The sequence below is a fragment of the Hippopotamus amphibius genome, chromosome 15, assembly GCF_030028045.1.
Source record: "Hippopotamus amphibius kiboko isolate mHipAmp2 chromosome 15, mHipAmp2.hap2, whole genome shotgun sequence".
In the NCBI taxonomy this organism is placed as follows: domain Eukaryota; kingdom Metazoa; phylum Chordata; class Mammalia; order Artiodactyla; family Hippopotamidae; genus Hippopotamus; species Hippopotamus amphibius.
In genome coordinates this window covers 19,419,909-19,441,266 of record NC_080200.1, presented here as the reverse complement: position 1 = coordinate 19,441,266, position 21,358 = coordinate 19,419,909, and the positions used below count along the sequence as shown (strand labels likewise).

General features: G+C 36.5%; 1 protein-coding gene across 1 annotated transcript; it reads right to left on the bottom strand.

Annotated features, from left to right (window-relative positions):
• Positions 1-7,187: 7,187 nt before the first annotated feature.
• On the bottom strand, positions 7,188-8,096 carry LOC130836623 (olfactory receptor 7A10-like). Its single transcript, XM_057708946.1, has one exon. The coding sequence runs from the start codon at positions 8,058-8,060 to the stop codon at positions 7,188-7,190; it is 873 nt and encodes a 290-aa protein (XP_057564929.1). The 5' UTR covers positions 8,061-8,096.
• Between the last annotated feature and the right edge of the window lie 13,262 nt (positions 8,097-21,358).

Here is a 21,358-nt window from a genome sequence, read left to right as displayed (position 1 = left end):
AAAATAGAGACACAGGTGTAGAGAACAAACACAAGGACACCAAGTGGGGAAAGCGGGGAGGGTTGGGGGGGGATGAATTGGGAGATTGGGACACCAAATTGTACACTCTAAATATATGCTGTTTATTGTCTGTTAACTGTATCTCAATAAAAGTTCTTAAAAAAAAAAAAAGAGCATCAGTCCAGGCTCTGTGCTGGGCACTCAGTGAAAAAAAAAAAAAGACAAAAGGACAACCATCAGAATGGGAGAAAATATTTGCAAGTGAATCAAAGGACAAAAGATTAGTCTTCAAAATATAGAAACAGCTCATGCACTCAATATCAAAAAAGCAAACAGCCAAATCAAAAAATGGGCAGAAGACCTAAATAGACATTTCTCCAGTGAAGACACAGAGATGGCCAAGTAACACATGAAAAGATGCTCAACATCATCAATTATCAGAGAAATGCAAATTAAAACTATAATCAGGTATCACTTCACACTGGTTAGAATGGGCATCATCAGAAAATCTACAAACAATAAATGCTGGAGAGGATGTGGAGAAAAGGGAAAACTTTTGCACTGTTGGTGGGAATGTAAATTGATACAACCGCTGTGGAGAACAGCATGGAGCTTATTTTAAAAAACTAAAAATAGAATTACCATATGACCCAGCAATCCTGCTACTGAGCATATACCCAGAGAAAATCATAATTCAAAAAGTCACATGCACCCCAATGTTCACTGCACCACTATTTACAATAGCCAGGTACCAAAAGCAACCTAGGCTAACTGATGCAATAACAGTGAAGAGTATCCCTGGTATCTATCCACCCAGCCCTCCTCAGTGTGACAGACAGATATTTCTACAAGCATTGTTCAGTGTTTCATGGGAAACAAAATTGCTTCTGGATAGAATGACAGTTTAAACTTAATAATCTCAAATATTTTTGTAGCAATGATATTATAGCAACTGGAAGAGAATGATTAGGAAACATCATCTAGTGTGAGTAGCACAGCCCCTTACAAAATACTAAACAGCTATTGAAATAATGGACGCATATTATACTAGTTGATTGGAAGAAATTCCCTGGGGCATTATTGACAAATAAGGAAAAAGGGCTACAGGTAGAAAATAAAGATTGCTATGAAACATAAAGAGTATCTGTGATGTGCGTAGGAATCTATTTATTGATGCATTTGCAGAAAAGTGTATAATTAGGTATGTGCACATAATGTAGAAAGAGAAATTCTAAAAAAATCCAAGAACATATGGGAAAATTTCAGTGAGAATGAAATTGGGTTAAGTATACTGATTTCAAAACAACTAAATGTAACATAACTGACTGAAAATCTACAACTAATTTACATAAAGACATAAAATAGTAATAATTTAATGATATCAACATGGGCCACTAGTTCTATATTAAATTGCCAAAGATTTAGAAATAAAGTAACAGAAGGAATTTTAAAATGTGGGAAGGATGGAATATTCAAGTTATAATTTATTCTCATATAAAGATATTTGTAATCAAATACACTTATGAAGGACAAAGGTGACTTTATTCCAATGGTAAAGATGACTTTATTCCATCTAGAAGATGTCCAAAGCTGACACAACTTTTAGAGATACATTTAATCCCTGGTGGCACAGTGGTTGAGAATCCTTCTGTCAATGCAGGGGACATGGGTTCAAGCCCTGGTCTGGGAAGATCCCACATGCCATGGAGCAACTAAGTGCATGTACCACAGCTATTGAGCCTGTGCTCTAGAGCCCGTGTGCCACAAACACTGAAGCCCACATGCCTAGAGTCCATGCTCCACAACAAAAAAGAAGCCACTGAAATGAGAACCCCATGCACTGCAGCAAAAAATGCAACAAAGGGTAGTCCCCGCTAGCCACAACTAGAGAAAGCCCGGGCCCAGCAAGGAAAGCCCAACGCAGTCATAAAAAATAAAAAAGATAAACAAAAAAATAAAAAAATAAATACAGTTAATCACAAAGGACTAAAAGGTATAACAATCAGGATATGAAATGTTAGAAATATGTGTAAAAGGTTATTTATTAGCACTAAGTATGCAGGAGAACATTCACTCTTATTTTTGTTTAAAGGATTTACAAATGACAAATGTTAAAGTGACAGCTCAATTACCTCAGTAAAAAAAAAGTAGAAAAGTAATGAAAAGAACACCGTGTGACTGAGTAATAGATTTGACCACACAAAATTTATATTGTATCAAACATTCTCACAAATATATCTACACATACATGAAATAATTAAATGGAAAGCAATCATTGTTTGGAAAAAAATCCAATTATTTTTTGAAAGAATGTGATCAAAACATGAAGGCAAACTCTCAAACCCACTAAACAAAAACAAAGGGGTCTGACAATTGTCATTTAAGAAACTAGATGGCTAACAAACACATTTATATATACAGTCTCACATGTAATAGAATAATTGCAAATAAGCTCTTAGTATACTGCTTTTCCCACATTGAAAATATTTTTTTAATGTGAATACTCAGAGTGAAAGAAGATAATGTGATATATAAGTTTCAAGAAATGCTGTTTCAGGATGTATTTCCCTGCATCTTCCCCAGATATTTCTCATTAATGTGGAAACAGTAAAAAATGTCCAACTTAAAGATGTAAAAAAAAAATCACTTCACTTCACTGAATATCCTTCCACAACTAAAACCCTATTTCTCTACGCTTGTAAATAAGCAATACAATTGGATTTATTTTCTGCATTTTCTGGGAGCATTTTATGCCTCCCATTCCCTCTTCTGCTTTGGACTTCCATTATTACCATTCAATTGGCAACATGGAGCCTGCGTTACTGAGGTCAATGTTTGCTTCTCTGGCAAACAAAAAAAACACAGTAACCTCTAGTATCTGAGCTAGGCTGGACTGGCTCTTACGTGACCTCAGATAAATGTTCTAGGATTCCTTTCTCTCTAATCATTTCCCACAGTGTCTACTGGATGGAAAATCTGAGAGAAAAGTCTCCATGTGGAAGTTTAAATGCTTCCTGGATGGTTGATATGGGAGACTGAAGCTCTGTCCCAACAAGACAGCTGGAAGCAGTGAAGGATCAGTTTCCCAGCCATACTTACGTCTCCAAAGGGAACATGTCCTGTGGAGTCCAATATTTCTAAGACTGAGGGGATTGCAGCAGAAGGGGTTTTATAGCTCACTTTATCTTCTCATTAGGCATCTTTCTATAGTAACTCCCACATCTATGTATATGATTTCCCTGCAGGACACAGATCTGGACAGAGAGGAAAAATTTCCTGTTTCTAGGAGACCAGGTTACAAGGCAGGTGAATTCAGTTTTTATCAATCCTGCTCTGTATCCAGAGATCGAAACCTCCCAGGCCCTTATTCCAGCCTGAGCTAAAGATTTCTCAAAGTCTAAGACTGAGGATACTTTCTTGGTTAGGTCCCTTGGATCATCTAATCATTGTCTAGGTAGCTGCTGTTATCTCTATAAAAACCATTATTCCCCTTTTTATAAGTGGAATAACTTTGTTCTTTCATATAAAACTGTTGGCAGTACACTGTTTGGCTTTCTGACACTTTTGCCAAAACAATTAGGAATTCCCTACTTATATCACAAGTTAAGAGCTGTAATTGAGTCCCTCATTATAAAATGTTGGTGATTATGAGATATATTTAGATGTTTTTATACACTGTAAACTACCTTAGCACATTACAGGGATTATCTAATTTAATTTTTACAGAAGTTCATTCTGTGACGTAGTCCCTTTATGTATTTCATTCTCCATTGTAGAAAAGAGACTCAGAGGGAGAGAAAGTTCAGTTCAAAAGTTTAAAACAAGTAAGGGATGGAATCCTGATTGGAACCTTTATGGTTGCTTCCAGTTCTCAAACTCGGGGGCAGTGATTTCTCAACCAAAGATGATTTTGCAACTAGGGATATTTTTCTTATCTGAAAGGATGCTACTGAACACCTGTGATACACAGGCCAGCATCCAGTACAAATGATTCCACTGCCCCAAATATCACCAGTGAGAAGGTGAAAAAATTTACTCTAGATGAGCACTTCTCTAAATTCACTTCTCCTACAAATTACCAAAGATTATGTGTCAAATGCTAATTATGATTCAGCAGGTCTGATTCAGGGGCCTAGGGACTCTGCAGTGATAATAAGATCCTAGGTGTAGTTGATGCTGCAGGTCCTGGTCTGTGGATCACAGTTTGAGTGGCAAGGCAGTGGCTCTGTGTTGGATCCAGGTGTAAGTGGTTTTAGGTCTTCATCAAGAATCTTCCATGCATGTAATTTTGAAAGAATATTTTTCACTCACTTTATAGGCAGTAGTAAATTCTGTTTGTTTTCATAATATAAGGGTTCTAGAGTGACATCAAATAATTTCTATCTGATGAAGACTTTGTATTAGGCAGAATAAGATTCTCTGAAAGATGTCCACAACACAAACCCAAGAACTTGTGAACATCCTAGCTTATGTAGCAAGGAAAATTACAATAGCAAATTCAATAACACTGCTAATAATTCATCTTGATATAAGAAGATTAGTGTAGATTATCCACGTTGGACTAAGGTAATCAGAATGCTCATCTAAATGTGGAAGAGAGAGGAAGAAGAGTCAGATAAACATTTAAAAATGCTATGCACCTAGATTTGAAGATGGAGGAAGAACCATGAGCCAAGGAGCGCTGGTGGCCACTTGAAGTGAAATAGGAAAGGGAATGCATTGTTCTCTGGAGCGTCCAGGAGGAGCACAGTCCTGCAGACTTCTTAATTTTAGCCCAATGAGAACCATTACAGACTGATCGCCTTCTAGAACTTTAAGATGGATACATATTTTAAGCTACTAGTGTGGTAATTTTTTACAGGAGCAATATGATATATGTCTAAAACAGATATATGTCCAATCAGATATTGTCCCTCTGAGCAGAGTTTAAGAGTTTCAATACAATCAGCCAGCTTCCCTTAAATAAAGGCATCTTGTGTTGAACTCTTGCCTTACATAGGAGAAGATGAGAATTCATTTGGAGAAAATTTGTCCCATTAGCCAGTGCAGGGAATTTCACATTGCCTAAGTGTAAGTGTGCTTCTGACTTTGCGGCCTCTGAGGTTTAAAATAGGAAAATAAATCGTTATTAAAATTAAGATCACACATTCTATTTTAAAACTTCCTATCAACATTTCTACGTTCTTTCTAATTTAGGTAATTCAAGCATTCATTCTTTCACATGTATCCTTCCACTTTTCTCTTAATTTTTTTTCCAGCACAATGAATGGGATTACAAAAGAGACTGTGTGCATGCACGTATATGTGTGAGAGTGTTTATTTGAAAGAAAGGTGAATACAAGTACATCCACATGCTCCTAAACTTGAACCTTGCTTGTAGACTCAGCAAAGCATTTCTATACATTTCATTCATTCTTCACAACAACCAAGTGAAGTTTGGATTTATCATCTCACATTTCCTTCTGAACTAAGTAAAACTGAGTCTCAGAGAAATTACATTATTAACAGTCATATTATACAAAGAAATTAAAAATTTTATAGGGCACCTTTTAAAATTATACACAAATGGAACCAGGTAGTACACTGTTAATTCTTGAAATTCAGAAGACTGTATACTTTAAAAATATGCAATTTATTATATGTAATCACATAGTAATGAATTAGCTAAGAATTAAAAATTTCTGGAGATGCATTGTTTAGGGTAGTATGTTAAGCACACGTAGTCGAGTCACACCTGAAATTGTTGGGAGATACCTCCTCTAACCAGGAAGAAAGTTAAGTGTCATATATGGATATAGGAATAACCAAATTTAAATAAAGCAATTAACATTTTAGAAATCCAGTTTCTTTCTTTTTTTTACATTTTTTAATTTTTTTTTGTGAACTGAAGACTAACCTACATATATAAAATGAAGAAAGAGACATTAAGTGGTTCAAGACAGAAGAACACTGCAACTGCACACAACATCATGGATGAGGCTTTCAAACACAAAATCAAGCCTGAAAGCTGACCAGAGGCCTGTGAGAGACAATCAGAACTCAGATCAACTCCCCACTTGATAATAAATTTATTATATAAAATTATATGTTACTGTTATTAAATTTATTATATAAAACAATTTTCTTTTAAGATGACTTGCTATCCAGCAACCCCTACCTGATACAGTAATCTAAGTGAACAGAACTGAGAGCAAATTATAATAATACATTCCTTCTCATTCCAGGTGTTTGTTCTGATATTTGAATAGCATTTATAGTTACTCTGTTAATCAATTTATGTCCTTATAACAGTATTAAAAATGGACTCCATGGAGGTAGGCATAAGGGATTGAAAGGATATGCCTGTTCGTGCAAAGCCTGTGACTCTGCATCACAGGACTGAACAGAAATTTAAGCTACTTAGGGACCCATATTTTGGAGATATACATAAATATATATATAGAGATATACATAATATTTATATTCGTTCACTATCCTTTTAGTGACTATGACAAAATGAGGAAGATATTTCAGACAGTGCAGTGGAAGGTATTATATTCATAGACAACAATGGATGTTTTCAAGCAGAAGCAGAAAGATATAATTACAGCAAACAATCCTTTACCACAAGGATAAACCCCTTTACACATGGACATTGATCTTACATACATACATAAGTAAATGTGCACCATGGACAAATAGTTTGCGCACTAACAACCTGATATAAATTTCTGCTTCAACATAAAGTATCTCTGATTCTATACTCTATTACGTTAAACTCTTTATTGAAATGTGTGTTGGTGTTGTAAAACTCATGAATATACTTTTAGTAAAAAGAAAGAAAAATTACTCATCATAAAGCATTTCATTTCAGAAGAAATTATTCTTAAGCACAAAGTCTCAAGGGATAAATGGAAATTTCCATATATTTCACTAAGGTTGTGAATCAATTTGGAGAGTATAAAAATGACAAAGGGAAAAACTTAGGTAACAGAAAGTGGAAAGATGAATAAAGGTTTTTTTTTTTCTTAATGTAAAAAAAGCTGAAATCAAATAAATGGAAATACCAGGCAATAAATTGAAGGAGCAAGTGCTATTTTCACAATCTGATAGAAGAATCACAATATCTGGATCTGAGGCTTTGAGCTCTGCTATGAGGTGCATTTCTTCAGCCATAGGACAAGTGGCCCTGTTATAGCTTCCATGCTTCAAAATCTTTTCAGAGCCCTCTTTATGTCTTTATTTCTCAGACTGTAGATGAGGGGGTTTAGCATGGGTGTGACCACAGTGTACATCAGCGAGGCTGTTGCACTTGAGTGTGAGCTGTGGGAAGCAGAAGAGCTGAGGTACACTCCTAGGCTTGTACAATAAAATAAGGAGACAACTGAGAGGTGAGATGCACAGGTGGAAAATGCTTTATACTTCCCATGAGCTGAAGAGATTCCACAGATAGAGGACACTATCTTAGAGTATGAGTAAAGAATACCGGCTAGGGGACCACCACCCAGAAGCCCAGCTCCAAAACACATCACCATGTTATTGAGGAAGGTGTCAGAACAAGCAAGTTCGACAAGCTGTTTGATTTCACAAAAAAAGTGGGGAACTTCCAAGTCTATACAAAAGGACAGCTGCAACACCATTGAGCTTTGTAACAAGGAATGCAGGACACTGATGATCCAGGATACCAGCACCAGCAGTCCACAGAGCCTGGGGTTCATGATGACTGTGTATTTCAGGGGGTGGCAGATGGCCAGAAACCGGTCATAGGCCATCACAGTTAGGATGTAGTTGTCCAATCCTGCAAAGAGTAGAAAAAAGTACATCTGGCTAATGCAGCATGCATAAGTTATAACTTTGTTCTCTGTCTGTATATTTACCAGCATCTTTGGGATGGTGGTAGATGTGAAACAGATGTCTACAAAGGACAGGTTGGAGAGGAAGAAGTACATGGGTGTGTGGAGGTGGGAGTCTGAGCTGATAGCCAAGATGATGAGCAAGTTTCCAAACACAGTGATCAGGTACATGGAGATAAAAAGTCCAAATATAAAGAACTGCAGTTCTGGTGCAACTGAAAATCCCATGAGAAGAAATTCTGAAACTCCCGTAAAATTTCCTGGGTCAATGTGTTGGAGGTGTCTATCAAGATATAGAAAAATATATGTCTAATTTTTCACACAAGCAAGCACTAATAACCTAGCATAAATGCTACCATTTGTATTTAGAGTCAATATGTTACTTTCAATATCTATGTATGGTGTGGTCCTTTTTGCACAGCCCTAGTGCCATTTCTCAGTATATTTTCCACTCAGTCTGTTCCTCAAGTGTACTGTATATTGATGCTTTATAGAAAATAATTTCCATTCCTTTGAGGAATACATATTGAGTACTGACCATGTTCCAGGCATTGTAAAGGCCATAAATACAGAGTGCTGAAGAAAACAAGCCCCTATAATTGTATGACAGAGAAAGAATATGGGCAAATATAAATAATCAAAATACATGCCATATAGTAACTGGTGCTATGAAGAAAAAGATAGCAGGTATAAAGGACAGAGTAGGTGGGGTGTTATTTTTCCTCAATGCTCAGACAGTACCTGCAAAGAAGGGGCCAGAGCCCTAAAGAAAAATAAAACTGGACATTGAAATTTGTTTGGGAATTGTGTGCCCTTCGGGGGAGCCCTGATTGCAAGCACCCTGAAGAGGATGCTTGTTTCAGCAAATTAAGACTGAAAATGAAGCCACACTGTTGAGGGGAATTAACAACAAGGAGGGTGATGATAGATGGTTTCAGAGAAAGTTGAGAAATGAAAGGGCTGCCCTGCTACTACTGGACTTCAAGGCACAGGAATTCCCTCCTTCACAAGTGTTTTATAGGAATGTATCCATTTTGTTACAAAAGAGTTTCGTAAATTGAAATGGACACCCCCCTTAGTAACTTCTGTAGATTGAGTTCTGGCCTCTGTCATGAGTCACCTGGGAATGTGTGAACATTGGTACCCCTGCTCTGAGGACTGCCTTGACTCCACAAGGTACACACACACACATACACACACACACACATGCGCACACACATACACAAAATCCCTTGGCCTACCGTGGCCTCCTGGTCTGTTTACTTCCACACCTTTCTCATCTACAGCAGCACTAAGTAAGCCAGCAATGTATACAGCTCAAGCTGGCCTGTTCATATCTTTCCCCTAAGGAATGTAGAAATGGCACCCAGAAGTTAGAGTTAATAGGATCTCTATGGACAAACTTAGGGATCACAACTGACTTGCTCATTTCCTGCCTCATAGTAAAAGAAACAATTTATTCAATAAATACAGAGAGAGAAAAGAGAAATGAAATTGACATGATGAAGAAAAATGATGTAATAACAATTGTGGTCCCTGAGACACTGCCAAAAAAAGCATCATTGGTTCTGGTAGCATTCCAATTCTCCTTATATCCCCTAGATTCCTAGGAAAAATAAAGAAGCAGAAGTGAAAAAGGAGAGGTAACAACTGATACCACAGAAATACAAAGGCTCATGAGAGACTACTACAAGCAATTATATGCCAATAAAATGGACAACCTGGAAGAAATGGACAAATTCTTAGAAAGGTACAACCTTGTAAGATTGAATCATGAAGAACTAGAAAATATGAACAGACCAAACACAGGCACTGAAATTGAAACTGTGATTAAAAATCTTCTAATAAACAAAAGCCCAGGGCCCCATGGCTTCACAGGTAAATTCTACCAAACATTTAGAGAAGAACTAAAACTATTCTTCTCAAATTCTTCTAAAATATATCAGAGGGAGGAAGATTCCCAAATGCATTCTATGAGGCCAACACCCCCTGATGCCAAAACCACACAAACGTCACAAAAAGAGAAAATTACAGGCCAATATCACTGATAAACATAGACACAAAAATCCTCAACAAAATAGTAGCAAATAGAATCAAACAGCAAATTAAAAGGATCATACACTATAATCAAGTGGGGCTTATCCCAAGAATGAAAGGATTCTTTAATATAAGCATGTCAATCAAGGTGATACACGATACTAATAAATTGAAGGAAAAAATATGATAATCTCAATAAATGCAGAAAAAGGTTTGGAAAAAATTCAACACTCATTTTCATTAAAAACTCTCCAGAAAGTGGGCATAGAGGGAACCAACCTCAACATAATAAAGGCCATATATGAAAAACCCACAGCAAACATCCTTCTCAATGGTGAAAAACTGGAAGAATTTCCTCTAAGATCAGGAACAAGACAAGGGTGTCCACTCTTAACACTATTATTCAACATAGTATTGGATGTTTTAGCCACAGCAATCAGAGAAGAAAAAGAAATAAAAGGAATCCAAATTGGAAAAGAAGAAGTAAAACTGTCACTGTTTGCAGATGACATGATACTATACATAGAAAATCCTTAAGATGCCACCAGAAAACTTTTAGAGCTAATCAAAGAATTTGGTAAAGTAGTAGGATACAAAATTACTGCCTAGAATTTTCTTGCATTCCTATAAACTAACAATGAAAAGTCAGAAACAGAAATTAAGGAAACACTCCCATTTACCATCACAACACAAATAACAAAATACCTAGGAATAAACCTGCCTAAGGAGGCAAAAGAGTTTTATGCAGAAAGGTATAAGAAACTGATGAAAGAAATCAAAGATGTTTCAAACAGATGGAGAGATATACCATGTTCTTGGATTGGAAGAATTAACATTGTGAAAATGACTTCTAAAATATACTACCCAAAGCAATCTATAGATTCAACAGAATCCCTATCAAGTTACCAATGGCATTTTTTCAGAGAACCAGAACAAAATATTATACAATTTGTATGGAAAGACAAAAGACCCCAAATGGCCAAAACGTTCTTGAGAAAGAAAAATGGAGCTGTAGGAATCAGGCTCCCTGACTTCAGATGATACTAGAAAGCTACTGTAATCAAGATAGTATGGCAGTCGTACAAAGATGAAAATATAGATCAAGGAAAAGGATAGAAACCCCAGAGATAAATGCACACACATATCGGCACCTTATCTTTGACAACGGAGGTAAGAATATACAATGGAAAAAAGACAGCCTCTTCAATAAGTGGTGCTGGAAACATTGGACAGCTACAAGTAAAAGAATGAAATTAGAACACTTCCTAACACTATACGCAAAAATAAACTCAAAAGGGATTAAAGAGCTACATGTAAGGCTAGACACTATAAAATTCTTAGAGGAAAGCATAGGCAGAACACTCTATGACATCCATCAAAGCAAGATCCTTTTTGACCCACCTCCTAGAATAATGGAAATAAAATTAAGAATAAACAAATGGGACCTAATGAAACTTAAAATGTTTTTGCATAGCAAAGGAAACTATAAACAAGAAGAAAAGACAACCCTCAGAATGTGAGAAAATATTTGCAAATGAAGAAACTGACAAAGGATTTATCTCCAAAATATACATATAGCACATGCAGCTAAATATCACAAAAACAAGCAACCCAATCCAAAAATGGGTGGAAGGTCTAAATAGACTTTTATCCAAAGAAGACATACAGATGGTCAAGAGGCACATGAAAAGATGTTCAACACCACTAATCATTAGAGAAATGCAAATTAAAACCACAGTGAGGTATCCCTCACACCAGTCAGAATGGCCATCATCAAAAAATCTACAAACAATAAATCCTGGAGAGGATGTGAAGAAAAGGGAACCCTCATGCACTGTTGGTGGGAGTGTAAATTGATACAGTTGCTATGGAGAACAGTATGGAGATATCTTAAAAAGCTAAAAATAGAGCTACCATATTACCCAGCAAACCCACTACTGGGCATATACACTGAGAAAACCATAATTCAAAAATATATATAGATGCAAAAATCCTCAACAAAATACTAGCTAACAGAATCAAACAGCACATTAAAAAAATCATATACCATGATCAAGTGGGGTTTATCCCTGGGATGCAAGGCTTCTTCAATATACGCAAATCAATCAACGTGATACATCATATCAACAAATTGAAGGATAAAAACCATATGATCATCTCAATAGATGCAGAAAAAGCTTTTGACAAAGTTCAACATCCATTTATGATAAAAGCTCTTCAGAAAATGGGCATAGAAGGAAATCACCTCAACATAATAAAAGCCATATATGAAAAACCAAAAGCCAACATCGTTCTCAATGGGGAAAAACTGGAAGAATTCCCTCTAAGAACAGGAACAAGACAAGGGTGTCCACTCTCACCATTATTATCCAACATAGTTTTGGAAGTTTTAGCCACAGCAATCAGAGAAGAAAAAGAAATAAAAGGAATCCAAATTGGAAAAGAAGAAGTAAAATTGTCACTCTTTGCAGATGACATGATATTATATATAGAAAACCTTAAAGACTCTACCAGAAAACTGCTAGCACTAATTGATGAGTTTAGTAAAGTAGCAGGATACAAAATTAATGCACAGAAATCTCTTGCATTCCTATACACTAACAACGGAAGAGCAGAAAGAGAAATTAAGGAAACTCTCCCATTCACCACTGCAACAAAAAGAATCAAATACCTAGGAATAAACCTGCCTAAGGAGGCAAAAGATCTGTATGCAGAAAACTTTAAGACATTGATGAAAGAAATCAAAGATGACACAAATAGATGGAGGGACATACCATGTTCCTGGATTGGAAGAATCAACATCGTGAAAATGACTGTACTACCCAAAGCAACTTACAAGTTCAATGCAATCCCGATCAAATTACCAATGGCATTTTTCACAGAACTAGAGCAAGAAATCTTATGATTTGTAAGGAAACGCAAAAGACCCTGAAGAGCCAAAGCAATCTTGAGAAGGAGTTGGTGGAATCAGGCTTCCTGACTTCAAACTATACTACAAGGCCATAGTGATCAAGACAGTATGGTACTGGCACAAAAATAGAAAGGAAAATGGAATAGAATAGAGAACTCAGAAGTAAGTCCAAACACATATGGGCACCTTATCTTTGACAAAGGAGGAACGAATATACAATGGAAAAAAGACAGCCTCTTCAATAAGTGGTGCTGGGAACATTGGACAGCAACATGGAGAAGAATGAAATTAGAACACTTCCTAACACCATACACAAAAAGAAACTCCAAATGGATTAAAGACCTACATGTAAGGTCAGACACTATAAAACTCCTCGAGGAAAACATAGGCAGAACACGCTATGACATACATCAAAGCAAGATCCTTTTTGACCCACCTCCTAGAATCGTGGAAATAAAATCAAGAATAAACACATGGGACCTCATGAAACTTAAAAGTTTTTGCACAGTGAAAGAAACCATAAACAAGACTAAAAGGCAACCCTCAGAACAGGAAAAAATATTTGCCTATGAAACAACGGACAAAAGATTAGCCTCCAAAATATACAAGCAGCTCATGAAGCTTAATACCAAAAAAGCAAATAACCCAATCCACAAATGGGCGGAAGACCTAAATAGACACTTCTCCAAAGAAGACATACAGATGGCCAAGAAACACATGAAAAGATGCTCAACATCACTCATCATCAGAGAAATGCAAGTCAAAGCCACAATGAGGTATCACCTCACACCAATCAGAATGGCCATCATCACAAAATCTGGAAACCACAAATGTTGGAGAGGGTGTGGAGAAAAGGGAACTCTCCTGCACTGTTGGTGGGAATGTAAGTTAGTACAGCCACTATGGAAAACAATTTGGAGGTTCCTTAAAAAACTACAAATAGAACTACCATATGATCCAGTAATCCCACTACGGGGCATATACCCAAAGAAAACCATAATCCCAAAAGAAACTTGTACCATAATGCTTATTGCAGCACTCTTTACAATAGCCAGGACATGGAAGCAACCTAAATGCCCATCAACACCTGAATGGATAAAGAAGATGTGGCATATATATACAATGGAATATTACTCAGCTATAAAAAGGGATGAGATGGAGCTATATGTCATGAGGTGGATAGACCTAGAGTCTGTCATACAGAGTGAAGTAATTCAGAAAGAGAAAGACTAATATTGTATGCTAACTCACATATACGGAATCTAAAAATGGTACTGATGAACTCAGTGACAAGAATAAGGACGCAGATACAGAGAATGGACTGGAGAACTCGAGGTTTGGGAGGGGGCAGGGGGTGAAGGGGAAGCTGAGACAAAGCGAGAGAGTAGCACAGACATATATATACTACCAACTGTAAAATAGATAGCCAGTGGGAAGTTGTTGTATAACAAAGGGAGTCCAACTCGAGGATGGAAGATGCCTTAGAGGACTGGGGCGGGGAGGGTGGGGTGGACTCGAGGTGGGGGCAGTCAAGGAAGGGAGGGAATACGGGGGATATGTGTATAAAAACAGATGATTGAACTTGGTGCACCCCCCAAAAAATAATAAATAAATAAATAAATAAATAAATAAATAAATAAATAAAATATATATATATATATGTACCACAATGTTTATTGCAGCATCATTTACAATAGCCAGAACATGGAAGCTACCTAAATGCCCATTAACAGATGAATGGATAAAGAAGATGTGGCACATATATACACTGGAATATTACTCAGCCATAAAAATGAATGAAATTGAGTTATTTGTAGTGAGGTGGATGGACCTAGAGTCTGTCATACAGAGTGAAGTAAGTCAGAAAGGGAAAAACAAATACCATATGTTAATGAACATATATGGAATCTAGAAAAATGATACTGATGAACCTAGCGACAGGGCAAGAATAAAGATGCAGATGTAGAGAATGTAGTTGAGGACACAGGATTGGAAGGGAAGGTTGGGACACAATGAGAGAGTAGAATTGACATATATACACTACCAAATGTAAAATAGATAGCTGGTGGGAAGCTGCCGCATACACAGGGAGATTAACTTGGTGCTCTGTAATGAACTAGGAGGGTGGGATGGGGAGTGTGGGAGGGAGGCTCAAGAGAGAGGAGATATGGGGATATATATATATATATATAGCTGATTCAGCTTGTTGTACAACAGAAACTAACACAACATTGTAAAGCAATTATACTCCAATAAAATGTGTGAAAAATAATGACAACCATTGGTAATATTAAAAGAAATAAATTTGTCAAAAAAATAAAAGTAGTGATATTTTTTGATGAGACACATTACAGACTGAATACTCTAAGAGAAAAATGAGCAAAGAAATACACCAGCACTTCTCAAAAGGGAATATACAAAGTAAGTTAAAAGTTGGCCTTTTTCTATCAAGAGTAGAAGACTAATTTTTTCCTGTCCCTCTGCCACAATTATTTGAACAATTGCTTTTTATGTGATTCATAGGGGATGAGGCAAGCTCCTTTCTCATTTATTTTATGTGGCATGTTTTTATGTAATTTTTATTTGAGTTTTGGTCTCTCTTTTGACAGGTCTAAGGAGCACACTCTAGTTCTGTTTCTGTTCTTTTATTAACATGCAAAAGTGTCCCCAGACGACACTCTATAAATCTTCTCATGCCAAGACAATCAACGCCCTTACCCTGGAAAAAATTTTCATATGATGGACATTATGTCATATACACATTTATTTTATTGTATTTTGGTTTCACCATTATACAGAAGTATCAAGCAAGCAGGGACTTCACCTGCAATGCTCACTTTTGTTTTTCCCAAAGTTATGTGACTATATGCATATTTATATAAAAACACATTAAGAAAATGAGAAATTATGAATAAAAAGAATGGCAGAAACATGAAACCAGTTAAATAGGGTGATTTCTCATAACTATATTAAACAAAACTAAATGTAACATCAAAAACCAACTGAAACATGACACACAATAGCAGTAGTTGGACTATATCAATATGAATTAATTTAGCAAAGACCTTGATTCAAGAGAACATAACATATAATATACTTAGAATCTTATGGCACATAGCAGATGCTTTTTTATCATTTGTTGAATGATTAGGACTTAGGTTCCAGTAGATATGAACACTGAAAAATGCAAAGATTGTATTTCAATTTGGTTGGGAAAGGCTGGATTGTTGAATGAAAGCTGGAATAAATGGCTGTTTAGCAGGAAGGAAATAAAGTGGTTCTTTACCTAACACATCTTTAAAAATTCAGAGGGACTAAAGACCCCAGTGTAAACATAAAGAGTCTCTTTTAGATGAACATTTTGATATAAAAAACCACATGTAAAATCTTCAGGTGGGAAAACTCTTGTGATTAAGGTGAGAAAATCAGAGGTAAGAAGGAAGATATATTTAACTCTATAAAATTTAATGCATTTTTATGGTTAAAAATTCCCAACCAAAATCAACTCCAGAATAATAATTTATAAAAATAGGCTGTCAAATAGGAAATGACATGGTGATCAAATAAATGAATCTTTGCTCAAAGTGAATACAGCATACCCCCTTTCCACCGATGAAAAAAAATATTTTTTAATGTGAATACCCAGGGTGATAAAAGCTACTGTGTTATGTATGTTTCATGAACAAGCTATTGGAAGGAAGCATTTGCAAACAGTTCCTGGTCTAGATCTTTCTCATGCATGTGGAAACAAAGTCTAATATGACCCATTAAAAAAAAAAGAAAAAAGTAATGCCCTCACTCCACTGGATATCCCGTCATAGATAATATCCTATTTGTCTGCTCCTGTTAATTAACAAGATCCTTGGACTCTTCTTCCACTTGTACTGGAAGCAGTGTATGCTTCCCATTCCTTCCTCTCTTGGGCTTCCACTAGCATGATTTAATTGCCAACATTGACACTTGCGTTTCCAAATCTAATGTTTACATTTTCAGCATCATAAATGAATGTATTATTAGGAAAGCCAGCAAACAACCACAGTGATCTCTGGCATCTGGGCTACGCTGGATTGGTCCTCAGGTGACCTCAGGTACAAGTTCCTGGTTCCCACCCTCTCTGATCCCCTCCTGCAGTGTCTGTGGAGCTTTCAGTCTCACCTGCTTGGGAACTCTGTGTGGGAGATTTCTCTGTGAAAGTCAAAATTCCTCCATAAATAATTGATGATATAGAAAAAGCTCTATCCCCAGACAAGAAAATAAGAGTGGGTAGAGCATTGGTTTCCCAGCCAGATTTAGGACTGCAAAAGCAACAACCATGTCCTGTCCAACCAAAAGTGGCATAGGCTGAGAGACTGCAGCAGAAGAGATATTTACAGTGTCTTATGTCATCTCATTAGGCATGTTTTCCTCTTGTTATTCCAGCCTGCTTGTGCATGATTTCCCTTGGAGACATTGGTCTGGACAGAATGATTTTTTTTTTTTCTTGCTGATTCTCTATTCCTAGGAGACTGCATTACAAGTTAAGTGCACTCAGTTTTCATTACTTCTTCTTTAACTCTCCTGCTTCTAAAGCTCTAAGCCTTCCAGCACCTCATCACATCCCTGATTTCAAATTTTCTCAAAAGTATAATATAGAAGAATTGTCTTGGCTAGGTTTTTGGCTCTTCAAAGTTTTGACTTGGGGTGGGAACACAACCCCTGAAATCTCTGAAAATTACTATTCCCTTTTTCAAAAAGAAGATTTACATTGCTCCTTTAATATAAAAACTTGACTATTATAATCCTTGGTTTCCTGAAAGTTTTGCAAATCCAATTAGAATTTCCTACTTGTATCAGAAGTTGAGCTGCCATTTAGTCTCTCATAAAATATTTGTAACAATAAAATACATATTTAGATATTATTATATATCACTGGCTTAGCATATTATAGAGACTGTAAAATTAAATTTTTACAGCAGTGTGTTCTATGAGGAGTGCTTTTATGAACTCCTTTCTGCTTTGTAGAAATGGGACTCAGAGGGATTTGATGTTCTGCTTAAAGATATAAAGCAAGTAAGGAATGGAATCTTGATTGGAATTTGTCAGCATGCTTCCAGGTCTCAAATTCTGGGGCAGCGATTCTCAACCAGAGGTGATTTTGCACCTGGGGATATTTGGCAATGTCTAAAGGTATTCTACTAACCCCTTATATACCACAGGAGAGCACCCAATACAAATAATTTTCCTGCCCCAGATGCCAACAGTGAGAAGGTAAGGAAACCTATTTTAGACTAAAACTTCTATACTTCATTGGGCATACAAATCACCAAAGTTTGTGATTAAAATGCAAATTTTGATTCATCAGGTCTCTAGTGGGCCCAGGGACTGCATATCTAACCAACTCTTAGGTGTTGTTAAAGCTTCAGGTCTCAGTCTGTGGATCACAGTTTGGGTAGCAAGGCAGTGGTCCTGTGTTACAGTTAAGTATACATAGCTCTAGTCTCCCCCACCAAAGATCTTTGCTGTATGCGATTCAAAAGAAAAGTTTTTCACTCACTTTATAGGGGATGATAAATTATGTGTCAAGATCTTTTGAATATAATAGCTCGAGTGACATCAAATACCATATATCAATACTAAAAAACAAACTTTGTAGTAGGCAGAAAAAGGGATTCCAAAAAATGTCATATCCTAAACCAAATAACTTTTAAATATATTTGTTTACATATCAGGGTAATTAAGACAGTATCTACTGTCTTAATTCTATCTAGAATAAAGGCGCTAGTCATATATTTAAGAAGGTCAGCCTGAATTATCTACCTTGGACTAGTGTAACCATAATGATGCTTTAAATGTGGAAGAGAGAGGAAAAAGAATTAGAGTCAGAGAGAGACTTGAAGATGCTCTGTTGCTGGCTTTGAAGATACATGAAAGACCATGATACAAGGAATGCAGGCGGCCCTGGAAATTAGAATAGGAGAGGGAATCCATTCTCACCTGGAACATCCTGAAGGCTCCAAGCCCTCCAGATGCCTTGATTTAAGCCCATTGAGGCTCATTTCAGGCTTCTGACCTCCAGAATTTTAAGATATAAAGCTGTACGTTTTACGCCGGTAATGTGATAATTTGTTATAGCAGCAGTGGAATCTAATAATAGATGTATTTGCCTCATGAAATATTGTTCCTAGAAAGTAAATTTAAGCCCTTCAAATCATTCAGTTACCACCCTTGGGAAAATCATTTTTTAATGAAATCCATTTTAAATAGGAGAAATTTAAGTTAATCTGGAGATATTTGGCACCATTACCTGGTACAGAGAATTTCTCATTATGTAATGTAAATGTGGTTCTGATCTTAAAAGCTTTAAAGATGTAAGAGGAGAAAAGTAATTCCTTTTTAAAATTAAAGTTACCCATTCTACTTTAAATCTTTTGTGTAAAAAAAATACTATATTTTTCTATGTTATGTTCATTCGAATTCCATTTTCTTCATTTCTATCCCTCCCATCACTCTCAGAATTTCTTTCAACATAGCAGAAGAGAATATAAATGAGTATGTGTTTGTGTTAGAGCACAGGCTTGGGAGATAGGTCTTCTAACTGGGAAGAAAGCAAAGTGTTATATATGGAGATAGGAACAGTGGCATTAAATTAAAGCAATTCATATTTGATAAACTATTTTTTTCCTACAAATGGATAGCCTAGGTACAGACATAGAGTGAACCGAACATGAATATGTTCAAGAGAAAAAAGCACAAGAGCCACACAGAGATTCATGGATAAGCTTTAGAAATAAAATGTGGAGACTCACAGCTGAAAACAGACTCATCAGTTGCTCTGCAAGGCAGCAGTGAGCAGTGGTTTGAAGGGAGATCTGCATTCCCTGCCTGGGAATTGAATCTGGGTAGCCAAATGAAAACTAGGAATCCTAGCAACCATGCACTCCCAAGAGAAATGGTGTGGGTGTTCTCCCTAATGAGGAGGAGGAGTGCAGTAAAGTGCTGGTTGTCATTTATATCAGGCAGTTTTGGGGGGTCTTTTTCTTACCTTTGGTCAATTATCTGGTTTCTTTTTCCACACCTGACCTGCCCTAGGACCCTTCTCAACATGCCGGTGCAAGCTTTTTTTTCCAAGATGACTTTTAGCACAGAGGCCTGTGGGACTGCCTTAGCATCACAGTAGGAGAGGGTGCCCACTCCTTTTTAACCCCCAAGGAACCTTTCTGTGCAAGTGTAATGTCTCCCTTATCCTAAGGATGGGGAGTGTATGACCTCTTCATCTTTTAACAGGGTTTAGCCCCACTGTGTCCCTGCCATAAAAGTGTCCAATATCTGGTTATCTACCCTATTCCTGTTGCTATTTCCTATATCGAGGTGAAGATCTCGGAATACAGACAGGAGTCCAGTCATAAATATGTCATCTGGAGCTCTGTTGTCTCTTGCCTCAGGAAATGTAAACAGGAAGCTGGTAATGAATAGATGGCCTGGAGCTCATCTATCTCCTGCCTCAAGCTCAGCACCACTCCCCACCATAGTGTCTCATTCAATAATGACATTATGATAAGTCATTTTAGTTTAGTTTGGCTTGTTATGTTGCAATAGCCGATACAGGAATGGATGCAATAACAAAAATGAAGAGAACTGAGGACAATTATAATAATCTGCTTCTCCTTATTTTGGACATTTTTATGATATTTAAAGACAGCATTTCTAATTGCATCATTATTTATGTCTATGTCAGTTAACAGTATTAAAAAGATGACTACATTCATATGCTTTCAGGTACGCAGGAAAGCTTGGTAGGACATGCATGTTGGTGCAGAAACACTGCTGACCCTGAATCATATGATTGGGAGGATTCGAGTTATCTTAGGGGTCATTTATGATAATGACAATTGAAGAAATGTCTTTGTACAGGAGGTATAGAATAGAGGATATTTTTCACTCACTGCCCTTTAGTATTTATAATGAAATATGGAAAACAATTAGATATTTTATTTAGAATAGTGGAAAGAGTCATAATTGTAGGCATCACTGGAAGTTTTCAAGAAGAATCGATGAGGCAATTCAATGAAAAATCTTAAAACATGCCATACAAAACTTCACACCAAAAATAAACCCCCTTACACATAGACGTGTATTTCATACTTCAAAGAGTAAATATACAACTTGAAAAATAAACATTATGCAGAGTAATACAAGTAAATTTAAATTTTTCCTCATGATGTCATGGTCATATCAATTCAACTATTAATTCAAATTTCTGTTTTTATGCAGACATCACTAGGAAACTTGTACATGAATCAGCTTTAGTCAGAGATTAGTGTTGGCACTATGCACAGAGCAGCGCATAAGAGAACAGGCTCCTAGGGGGGCTGGGATGAATTGGGAGATTGGGATTGACATATATACTCTAATATGCATAAAATAGATAACTAATAAAAATTCATTTTTAAAAACCTGTCAAGGTCATCAAAAACAAAACAAGTCTGAGACAGTCATAGCCAAGAAGAGGTTAAGGAGATGTAAGAAGTAAATGTAATGTGGTAGCTTAGATGAGAACCTGGAAGAGAAAAAGGACACAATGTAAAACTAAGGAAATCTG